At 48.1% G+C, this 12,125-nt stretch overlaps 1 protein-coding gene across 1 annotated transcript in view; it reads left to right on the top strand.

Moving 5' to 3' along the window:
* The window catches only part of TONSL (tonsoku like, DNA repair protein), a 210,435-nt gene extending 202,854 nt beyond the window's left edge, over window positions 1–7,581 (top strand). Inside the window, exons 24-26 of the mRNA XM_088462520.1 lie at window positions 4,094–4,167; window positions 4,240–4,373; window positions 6,558–7,581. Of these exons, the coding sequence (XP_088318646.1) occupies window positions 4,094–4,167; window positions 4,240–4,373; window positions 6,558–6,742 (393 nt within the window). The 3' untranslated portion in view covers window positions 6,743–7,581. The remainder of the gene's footprint in view (window positions 1–4,093; window positions 4,168–4,239; window positions 4,374–6,557) is intronic.
* The last annotated feature ends 4,544 nt before the right edge of the window (window positions 7,582–12,125 follow it).

Raw genomic sequence — 12,125 nt, 5'->3', positions numbered from 1 at the left:
GCTTCTGAACCTACGGATATATCGTCAGCCTGACGAGACAGGCCTACCACTGAGAGATGGCGATTTTCTCAGTTTGCCCGGTACTAGTGTCTAGTTGCCGCGGCTACGTGGGTAGGAGGGTACGCACTCTCTTTGCTCAGGCGGCCTATTTCCATGTGATGGTACTCAGGCCCTTATTCGGAACAGGGCCTTACAAATCCAGAAAGCTATACAGTTGTTGCGGTAAGCGGAGCTAATTGGGCCATCCCCACTTTCTCAGCGAGGGACTGGTTGTTCTGCTTTCTTTCTGGTGCGGTGGCTGAATGGTCCTCTTTGGCCTATTCTCTGTCTCATTTCCCTGAACCAGTTCCTAAAGCTACCTGGGCTCAGGAGGCAATCCCTATGCTCCATCATACTATGTTTGGAACCTGGGGACTTTATGGTATCACTGGATATACAGGACGCGTGCCTACGGGTACTTACAGAGACCTTACCTCAGCATGGACTGAGGTTTGCTGTATCACAGCACTTACGATTTTTCGGGCTCTGCCTGTTGGGACTGCTCTCAGCCCCACAGGGGTTTACCAGCGTTTTGGATTTTCTGACAGTTCTTCTGTTCAGTATATCCCAATGCTCCTGTACCTGGATGGCCTCCTGCTCTTAGCAGGATCACCGGGGTACTTTACAGCCGGGTCTGACTGACTGACAGGGGGGTTGACTGCAGACGTTTAATCAATGGGGAAAAAGTCCTCCCTGCATCCCTCTCTGGGTATTCTTCACCTAGGAGCCCTGCTGGATTCTCAGAATCTGAGAATTCTTCTGGCATAAGACGGCATCTCCACTCTTCCATTAGGAGTACATGGATGTCTGCGCAGTCGACATATGTCTTTTCACTCTGGGATGCATGGTCCACTATTCAGTGTCTGCCTTTGGAAGGGTGGAATGGGCTTAGTTCCATTCCAGGCCTTTCCATAATTGGCTTATCTCCAGATGGAACAAGTTATTTCTGTCTGATCACTGTTCAAACGATGATGCTCTCCCCGGAGGCAAGTCGGTCCCTTTACGGGTGACTATGGCCATCTCGTCCAGGGTATTCTTTGCTAAGGACAGTGTCTGGTTCGCATCCATTTCAGTGCAGTTGGATGTCTGTCGATTCCACCCTGTCAATTAACTGGTTGGAACTTTAGCCTGTCTTGGGCCTTCACTCTGGCATAACCCTTGTTTCCCGGTGAACCTGAAAAAGTTCAGTCCGACAGGGTCAGAACAGTGGCTTCCTTTTTAGCAATACTGTTCGTTGGGTGGCAATGTCAGGTATGTCATACATTCGGACATTGTCTGAGGGTCTCCTCCCGACCATCTCGACAGTGTTCATTTCAGGTGCTCTCCATTGGTAAGCGGGAGTCCTCAGCCGTCACGACGTGCATCCAGGGGACTAGTCTCTTCCCCAAGAGAGGTTTCATCTCCTGGTGAGCAGGGGGGGGGGTCCTCCTGAGGTGACCCTCATGGCCTTCTGACTCTATCACACTATGGTGTTACAGTCCAACTCTGGGGATTCTGAAGCAACCTTCAGTGACTCTTTGTCGGTGAAGTAGTTCTTCCAATTTGCGTACCTGTGTTCTCCGGTCTCCATTCTTCCTCGAGGGAAGTGTTTCAATCGAGACGGAGATGCTTTCCTGCTGGTGGCTCCTGATTGCCCCAGATGTCAGGGGTACTTGGTTTTTCGGAGTCTCTCCATCGATACTCCATTCCTGATGCTTCACTGCCCAGACCTGTTGTCTCAGGGTCCTGGGGTTTGTCTTGGACCTGGGTCGTTTGTCTTTGACTGCGTCCCTACAGTGGTCTTACGGCTTCCCTGGCTTTGTCATCGTTGGAATGATTAGAGCACATGGATCAGTTTTTGCTAGGACCTACCACAAACTGTGGCAGCCATAATTCTTATGGTATTATACCTGTCGATATGATCCTCTGGTGTCCAGGATTTCCAGATATTCTGGCATTCCTTCCGGCTGGCTTGGGTTTCACCCTCGGCCTGGCCTTCCTGACTGCGGATCTCTACACTGTCAGTATGATTAAGATATGGAATTGCTCCGCTCTGGTATCCAGTTCATCCTTTGGAGTGTTTTCTGCATTATGCCTCCATTTGTCCTCCCTAGGGACTCCTTGGGAGTTAGTAGTGGTTCTTCGTTGACTCCGGGGAAAGTTAATGGAACCGCTGGTTGTGATTGCCATTACATGGTCTATTGCTTTGGCTTTCTCTCTTTCTCTCAGGGAGTTTATATCACCCAGGTGAGTGTCGGAACTGGGAGCGTTCTCATGTGGCTCCCTCTTCTGGAGGGCATCTTGTCAGGGTGTGAGTTGCTCTCACCCTGTGTTTCTTCTTAGTGATTTTTAGGTTCCATATTATTCTGGAACTTATGGTGAGGCCATTCAGTCCCCGGTCTTATCGGCTGGTGTGGCCTCATTGACTGTGGTCCGGCCTCTGTGGATTTATGTGATCCGTTCAAGTTCCTGACGGAAATCGGACTCCTTATTGGTGGTCTGAGATTTCAGGTTTTAACAGGAAAGGATGGCCGGCCTATGGCCAAATGTTGGCTGGACGGCCTCGTATGTCTTCTTCAGGGGCCTACCCATGGGTAGGCCTTTCTGTTGTTGATGCTTGTTTTTTCTCGGGCCATGTAACCCTCGTGGGTGGCTCGCTGTGGCGCCTTGGCTGTTTTGCCTTGCTAGATGGCCACGTGGTCTTCTGCCCACATCTTTTTAAGGTTCTAGGCATTGGTTTCCTTTGCCTCTCCGGATGCTTCCTTTTTGGCGGCGGATTCTCCTCTCAGCACAGGAGCGTCCCCTCCCTTGGTTGAACTGCTTTGGGACATCCCCAAGGTCAACCCTGTGGACCCCCTATGGACCCTGAAGTAGAAAACAAGAGATATGGTAAGAACTTACCTTTGTTATCTCTGTTTCTACGAAGTCCATAGGGTCCACAGGGCGCCCGCCCTGACGCACCTGGCTTCAAATGGGCTGTGTGGCTGGTCACCGGTTTTCCGTCTCCCATTTCTATGAGTATGGTTATCGAGTGTTCCACTTTTCTCTCTCTTTTTTTCTCCTCCTCCGGCCTTTGGCTACTTACAAACTGAGGTGCCTCTGGCTTGGGGGTGGGGTTATAGGGAGAGTGGACCCAAGTGCATCCTGGGAGCTAAAAGCTTTAACTGCGTGGTGCCCGGATTTGGTTCCCAACCTATACCCCAAGGTCAACCCTGTGGACCCTATGGACTTCGTAGAAACAGAGATAACAAAGGTAAGTTCTTACCATATCTCTTGTTATGGTTATAATGAATGAGTAGAATTACGTGTACAATATGTATGGTTATAATGAATGAGTAGAATTACGTGTACACTATGTATGGTTATAATGAGTAGAATTACGTGTACACTATGTATGGTTATAATGAATGAGTAGAATTACGTGTACAATATGTATGGTTATAATGAGTAGAATTACGTGTACACTATGTATGGTTATAATGAATGAGTATAATTACGTGAGTCTCTCGTTCCCTATATGTCGGTGCCCATCTCTTTTTCCTTTGGCAACTAGGGCTGGCACATACCTCCGTGTCACTGCTGCAGACTATTACATTACAGCTCTCCATCCCCTGGCGCCTAGTATCTATTTAGAAGCGGCGGGTGAACGCGGTTGAATACACTACTCCGTATTTTGCTGCAGCCGCGACTATCTTTATACTAATTCTGCAGCCGATGACCTTCCTACCGGCTGCGGAGCTAATCAGTCGCTGTGCTTATTAAGATGCGTCATCCGAGATTGCACCAACTCTATGGAGGCGCTGACGCTCCATCTGAACACGGCCGCCTGAGTCAGCGCTGACTGCGACGCACCCGTGTCTGGCTAGTCCATGGTATGTCCTAGGCACGCTATACACAGCTTTTGCATTCAAATTGGTTCTGCGTCTTAGAACAGTAACCATTTGCGCAGTTCGACTGACACGTGCGCAGACAAACCATGGTTACTGCGTTCTCCTTTGTATCAGGCCCTGCGGGTGGCGCCAGCGCCCATGCCGGGTACAACAGCTGATACTGTGACTTCCCTTGCTCTCCGCAGGACGGCTGCAGCTTATCTCACCTGGCGCTCTCCTCCAATAACCTATCGGATGACTGTGTGCGGGATCTGGCCAGGTAATGTCTCGTTTCCTCCTCGCTGTAGCGTTATAGTGGTACGTCTCTCCAATAATGACGCTTCCTTCTCAGGTGTCTCCCCGTCTGTCCCTCTCTGACCGCTCTCGATCTGTCTGGAAATCCCAGAGTGGGAAATAATGGATTTGAATATCTTCTGAATGGGATTTGGGAGAGAAATTGTGAAATGGCAGAACTCAACCTCACGGGTAAGACCTCCAGGGAAAAGCTACCGGGGACCCCGGAAATATGGTGTCTGGTGTAACACAAGTCCTCATTCATTGGTCAGCGACTAAGGGCTTTATATGTAAGGGTGAAGAGGTTGTGCTGGATTGTAGGAGGTTACAGAGGGGGGACTCACATGCTGCGCGGTGAGAGAAGGATGATACGAGTGATGAGGATGGGTTGGAGAGTGGAAAGATGACCATGTGCAGATGGTAGTCCAGGGGGGAGAGAGAAGGAGATGATACGAGCGATGAGGATGGGTTGGAGAGGGGAAAGGTGACCATGTGCAGATGGTAGTCCAGGGGGGAGAGAGAAGGAGACGATACAAGCGATGAGGATGGGTTGGAGAGGGGAAAGGTGACCATGTGCAGATGGTAGTCCAGGGGGGAGAGAGAACGAGATGATACGAGCGATGAGGATGGGTTGGAGAGTGGAAAGGTGACCATGTGCAGATGGTAGTCCAGGGGGGAGAGAGAACGAAATGATACGAGCGATGAGGATGGGTTGGAGAGGGGAAAGGTGACCATGTGCAGATGGTAGTCCAGGGAGGAGAGAGAAGGAGATGATACGAGCGATGAGGATGGGTTGGAGAGTGGAAAGGTGACCATGTGCAGATGTTAGTCCAGGGGGGAGAGAGAAGGAGATGATACGAGCGATGAGGATGGGTTGGAGAGTGGAAAGGTGACCATGTGCAGATGGTAGTCCAGGGAGGAGAGAGAAGGAGATGATACGAGCGATGAGGATGGGTTGGAGAGTGGAAAGGTGACCATGTGCAGATGTTAGTCCAGGGAGGAGAGAGAAGGAGATGATATGAGCGATGAGGATGGGTTGGAGAGGGGAAAGGTGACCATGTGCAGATGGTAGTCCAGGGGGGAGAGAGAACGAGATGATACGAGCGATGAGGATGGGTTGGAGAGTGGAAAGGTGACCATGTGCAGATGGTAGTCCAGGGGGGAGAGAGAAGGAGATGATATGAGCGATGAGGATGGGTTGGAGAGGGGAAAGGTGACCATGTGCAGATGGTAGTCCAGGGGGGGAGAGAGAAGGAGACGATACAAGCGATGAGGATGGGTTGGAGAGGGGAAAGGTGACCATGTGCAGATGGTAGTCCAGGGGGGAGAGAGAACGAGATGATACGAGCGATGAGGATGGGTTGGAGAGTGGAAAGGTGACCATGTGCAGATGGTAGTCCAGGGGGGAGAGAGAACGAAATGATACGAGCGATGAGGATGGGTTGGAGAGGGGAAAGGTGACCATGTGCAGATGGTAGTCCAGGGAGGAGAGAGAAGGAGATGATACGAGCGATGAGGATGGGTTGGAGAGTGGAAAGGTGACCATGTGCAGATGTTAGTCCAGGGGGGAGAGAGAAGGAGATGATACGAGCGATGAGGATGGGTTGGAGAGTGGAAAGGTGACCATGTGCAGATGGTAGTCCAGGGAGGAGAGAGAAGGAGATGATACGAGCGATGAGGATGGGTTGGAGAGTGGAAAGGTGACCATGTGCAGATGTTAGTCCAGGGAGGAGAGAGAAGGAGATGATATGAGCGATGAGGATGGGTTGGAGAGGGGAAAGGTGACCATGTGCAGATGGTAGTCCAGGGGGGAGAGAGAACGAGATGATACGAGCGATGAGGATGGGTTGGAGAGTGGAAAGGTGACCATGTGCAGATGGTAGTCCAGGGGGGAGAGAGAGAAGGAGATGATACAAGTGATGAGGATGGGTTGGAGAGTGGAAAGGTGACCATGTGCAGATGGTAGTCCAGGGGGGAGAGAGAAGGAGATGATACGAGCGATGAGAATAGGTTGGAGAGGGGAAAGGTGACCATGTGCAGATGGTAGTCCAGGGGGGAGAGAGAAGGAGATGATACGAGCGATGAGGATGGGTTGGAGAGTGGAAAGGTGACCATGTGCAGATGTTAGTCCAGGGGGGAGAGAGAAGGAGATGATACGAGCGATGAGGATGGGTTGGAGAGTGGAAAGGTGACCATGTGCAGATGTTAGTCCAGGGGAGAGAGGGAAGTGCATGGATATAGGTTTTAGTGGCTCTGGGATGAGGAATCCTAGCGATGATCGGACTGAGAGTGACCTGAAATGAGCTGTAATTCTATTACACCCCACTAGAGGGCACCACAACCTCGTACACTGATTCCATTTGTTCCCTCTGACAGGTTGCGGTATCCGAGGACCCCTAAATAGCGCCTCCCTGGATGTGCTCTCATCCCTCCTGCGGGAGCTACGGCTGGGCTCCCACTGCTTCTCCAAGAAGGACGGAGGGACCCTTGCACAGGCGTGGCCTGCGGACTCTGCGGTTCTGTGTCGCCAGCACAAGCTGTTCCTTAAGAGACTGACCTGAAGCTCCAGCTGTATATGCCCATGTTCCACTGGAAGAAGGTGATGGAGCTTCCATCCATGGTCATGTCTGCTGCCCATGTGCTGGAGACCCTGGATCTGCCCTGGAAGAGACTGGGATTAGTATCAGCCAGCAGGAGCATTCATCTACAGAACATAGACCTTTATTCTACGGAGCGTCCTCAGACTATGGGACATGACTTCCCCTCATAGCACCACCATGTGCAGTTACTAGTAATGTCCCCACCATTCATCCATCATTCTGGATTCGTGTCCTGTCTTATGTAACAGCTGTGACTATTGGTGGCACTTGGTAACGTGTCTGTGTGATGATCCTGGAATTGGGACCCCCCCCCCCCCCCCAATCTGGTCACATGCTGCTACTCTCTGTGACTGGTGCAGATGCAGGAGGGACTCCCGTTACCATCCAGGGACGGAGCTGCACCAATCAGGAGGCGGCTCAGTCTGCAATAAGAAGCTGGCTGCATACACTGCTCACTTGGATTGGTCAGTGAGATTGTCCGTCAGCCTCATTTATATTCCTCCAACCAATGATTGGACGGAGCAACTCTCGGGTATTTGCCCCCAGTATGACCTGTGTGTCCAGTAAGACGTGGTATGGAATCTCCGTATGCGACCGGAATCCACACTCTCCCTGGGGTGGACGGGAGGAATATTAACCTTCATAATTGTAGTGTTTTTAATCATTATAGTGCAGTCCCTGTGCTAACGTGTTTTACCGGATATTTTATGCCTAAGGGTCTATGATGCAGATGTGCAGGAATATATAATATGCTATAATTATTTCTATTGTATTTCTCTGTATTAAAGGGATATTCTCTGGCTCCGCATCAGTGCTGAATGATTTCATGAAAGATTTTCTACAGTAGCCAATTGCCCGTAGCCAGAAAGCGCAGGGAGGTCCCCGGATCTAGAGGCCAGAAGGTGCAGGGAGGTCCCCGGATCTAGAGGCCAGAAGGCGCAGGGAGGTCCCCGGATCTAGAGGCCAGAAGGCGCAGGGAGGTCTCTGGAGTTAGAGACCACAAAGCACAAAGTTTCCCGCAACTAGAGGTTCCAAAGTGCAGGGAGGTCCTTACGCCAGAGCCCATAATAGAATTAGGAGCAGATTGCTCGTTGTTTGTGGGAGCGACGTTCCCTGCCTTTTCCCAGGACAGGACCAGCCGTGTATTGGGGTCTGTAGGTGTTACAGAGGTTTCTCGTTGTTTTGCTTTATGTATATATAGTTTTATTAGTGCTGAATTTGTCTCCATGTGCTACAAACAGTTTGTCTTATTCTAAGAATGTGCCCATAGAGCTTACACTCTAGCAGTGTTACCTGTTATCTATAATAGCTCCCAGGATGCATTTGTCCATCCTCCCTATACCCCGAGCCAGAGGCACCTCAGTTATAGTTGGTGCCCGGCCGGAGTCGGGTCACTGTTTATGCAGAGGGGGTGATTAGCAGCCCCAAAGCTAATTTTATTTGATGATTTTTTGGTTCTTTTTTCTTCTATCTTCAGAGCGCACAGCAGCAGCATACTGTCCACAGGACATCTGCGCTGCCGCTCCATCACCTCGCCAGTGCCACGACGCCAGTAATGATCTGGGGATCTCAGCGGGCCCCGAGGGATAACCCAGACTGCAGCTGGATGCATGGGGACACGTAAGGTGGGTCACCGCAAGGGCATAGAGACCGGAGGAGCTGACCATGGAAATACCCTGCGCTCCACTAGACCACCAGGGAAATGTTTTTTGGTGTGGGAACCAGCGTCCCAGGGGTTAATAGTCAGCCAGGGGAGACAGCCTTCCCTGTTTAGCGGGTCCTGCCCTCAGCTTTCGGGTCCCATTACTTTTGGCCCCTTAAAAAGTGGGAGGCACATATAGAAACAGTTGTAATTCCTACACCGTTCACCTGATTTGGATGTAATTACCCTCAAATTAAATCTGAAAGTCTGCAGGTAAAGCACATCTTGTTTGTTTCATTTCAAAGCCATTGTGGTGGTGACTAGAGGCCAAAATATGAAAATTCTGTCACTGTCCCAATATTTATGCACCTGACTGTGTGTGTGTGTATATAGATAGATAGATAGTTGCAATCCTCAGTCCGGCACTCCGTGAGTCATAAAACTTAAATCAATATGTCCAATAGCGCTGCGGTGCCCTCCTTGAATCCAAAAAATGGAAACCATATATCTCAAAGCAATAGGTGGCACTCGTCAGACTTGTACAAATATAAAAAACTTCCTTTATTCCAACATGTTTTGGGGACAACCCCCATCCTCAGGGACAAATGTATAATGAACATACAACACATACAAACATATATAGACACTCCCATCCCAGTCTGTGTAAAAACTGCCTAATGCACACACCTGTGTCTGATCAGCCCAAGAGAGATCGTGGGGCATGTATCACACATCCCGCTGAACCCTCCCGGCCATATCCCACAGGTGTGTGTGTCATAGTAACCATCATTGCTAATGACATAAACCTACACCCAGATATCACAACGAAATATGTTAACATATGCTTTCCATAATGTAATTTGTCACTGTGTATTCCATAATCTGTAAACAGAATTATACACATTTGTATTGCTAAACTTTAAAAAGATGTTACAAAATTGCATCACATAATGCTATGTATATACAACAGTGAATATATTTCAAGAACTTCCTGTAAACAGTAATTGCTGCAAATAAGAGTATATAGTGCAAATAATGGAAATGGGTTTAAAGGCACCTATTCACAGATAACATTGGATAACATCTTTTTAAAGTTGTGCAATACAAATGTGTATAATTATGTTTACAGATTATGGAATACACAGTGACAAATGACATTATGGAAAGCATATGTTAACATATTTCGTGTGATAACTGGGTACACACACACACACATAAATGACTCACGACTCCAAAGGATCTGCGTTCAACGTTTCAGTCGGTGTGACTTGTCAAGAACAACAGTGAAATGACACACAATATACCTAAATACCCAATGACATCCCATAATGTCCATGCTTGCCATCCGCCGAGTAAGTGACGTCATGGGCGGGACCGGCGCATCCATGCTGACGCGGCTTCTGAGAGCTGCAGGTGCCGCATGTTGGTTCCCAAGGCAACCCGGCCCTAAGTAGGAACTGTGTGTTATGACGCGGCTAATACGAGCGTCGGGTGCTACTGTGGATCACCATGGCAACCCGGCTCTGTACGAACGCTGCGTTAAGGGAAAACAAACCAGCAATCTGAGTAACACATGCTCAGTACAGGTCAACGTGTACATATCATAATATATGAATACATGTAAAATGGTCACAGTCAAATCAGTATGAGTTCAACAGAAATAAATACAGAGATGTACCGGCAATGGAATAGATTTACTAACAAGACAAACTGTAAAGGAACAGTGAGAGGACAGACCTGAAAGGTGAGTGAACAAAAAACAGATATACAGCAGGTGGTGCGTAAATTAATAAAATAAGAATAGAAACCAAAATGTGAGAAACGTGCTGTAGCCAGGCTATGATGGAAACAAAGAAATATGGAATGTAAGTAACTATAGCACGTCCATGGCCAGGTGAGTGGTGCTATGGGAACAGCACCTGAAGACTGACATACTGATATAAGAACAGAAGTAAGCACGAGCATCTATATAAAGTAGCCGTGGGCTAGCAGGTAAGTGGCTATGAAACACTAACATGGAAAAGACTGAGAATAAATATATAAGGCATCCAGAAAATAAATAGATGGGCGATAGGGAAAGTGTAACCATGGATCCTGCCATCTTACAGCACCAGGTACCCGAGGAGCTGCCCATCCAAGTACTAGCCCGGCCGACACTGCTTAGCTTCAAAAATCGGACACTATAAGGCGTATCCAATGTAGACTGGCTGTAATCCAGGTGTGAGAGTCTATAATAATTTATAGTGTTTATGTAAAATATACTGTATGATTTATCAGAAAAAGCCATTTTCCTTTACACAAATATCATGAGATTGAAGCACATTACGGTATACTGGGCGAGCAGCTGAAGGATCCCAGAATAGGATACTAAGTCTGGACACTGAAAAAATGACAAACTGAAGACGCAATGACACATCCTATGTACTTGTTAAACCAATCATATGTATTCTATTCTGTCACAACCATTTTTGGCAAATGTTTGTGACAGCAGTTTTCTGAACTTATAAAAGTTGGCTCAAAGAGGATGTACCTCTGAGAGCTGAGTGGATTCATCACAGTGTGTGTTGAGTTTCCTTATCTTCCCAGCCGGCTGTATGGAGAATTGATAAAGCACAGGAGTAGTGTTTTGCATACCGTGATCCAGGGGTAGGAAGCCTCGTCACCCCAACATTTCTGGGGGACTCGTCTGGGATCCCCAACTGCCTGTCTGTACTGACGAATATCCACTTAAAAATTTGGAACTGCAGAAGCAAATTCCGATCGGTGACTATTGAGAAATATGCGCATTTGCACTTTTCAATGCTCTCTTCTGCGCTTCCTAATTAGTATTGGGTTCAGTATGGATGGGCTAATCGGGGATCTATGAATATATTGTATGCCAAACCTGCTCTTTTAAAGTATAAGTTGTCTTGTCTTGAGGTGAGTGAAAGGAGTGTGATTGTATGTGTGCTAACTGTGAGATGTATATAAAGGAACCAGATCTTTAAATGGTCAACCAAAGACTGCACCTCTCATCTGCTATTAGAGGCTTGTCCTGTCTTTTGAGACGTGTGATCCCTGGGTTGAGACATTCACTGATCTCCTTGCTCTCATAGTAGCTGTAAAAAGTGACACCTAGTGCCTAAACATGGCAAAAGTGTTTAGGAGTGCAGAGAAAGGTGCCCATTGATTCAGGATAAGGTCCTTCACGTTTCCCCATTGGTACCCCTAGGGGGTGCCTGGGGCTGAAGGGTTGTACATATTATTCATCTGTGTAGCATGCCAGAAGGATTAGAACAGTGGGTCATAATCTGTGGGAGTGTTATAGTGACATTGAGGACCTGTTATCCCTGTCCTTAAAAAGACAATACAGTATTCCCAGAGTCTGATATATGAACCACATATAGCTAAAGTGTGAGGGGTGTACTTGTGTAGTGATATTACAGTAAACCAGATCATTTATAAGTCCTGATCTAATAGCTGTAATAAATCAGAGGATCCCTGTGGCATATATTTGCCTTAAAGGGTGTCAACATATTTGGCTACCAGGATAGATAAGGACTGGGCTGGACTAATAAATTAGCTACCCAGTAATTTCTGCAGGGATAGTTCAGTAGTAGCTTGTCCAGTTATTAGGGGGTTGCCAGCTGATGGGCATTTGAAGCTGATAAGACAGGTTTTGTTGTATAGTTACCCAGTAGGAACGCAGGAATAAGTGAATGT

Source organism: Taudactylus pleione, unplaced genomic scaffold (genome assembly GCF_031769625.1).
Source record: "Taudactylus pleione unplaced genomic scaffold, aTauple2 ptg001259l, whole genome shotgun sequence".
NCBI classification, from domain to species: domain Eukaryota; kingdom Metazoa; phylum Chordata; class Amphibia; order Anura; family Myobatrachidae; genus Taudactylus; species Taudactylus pleione.
The sequence above is the reverse complement of the archived record's forward strand: the minus strand, read 5'-3'. Positions and strand labels throughout refer to the sequence as shown.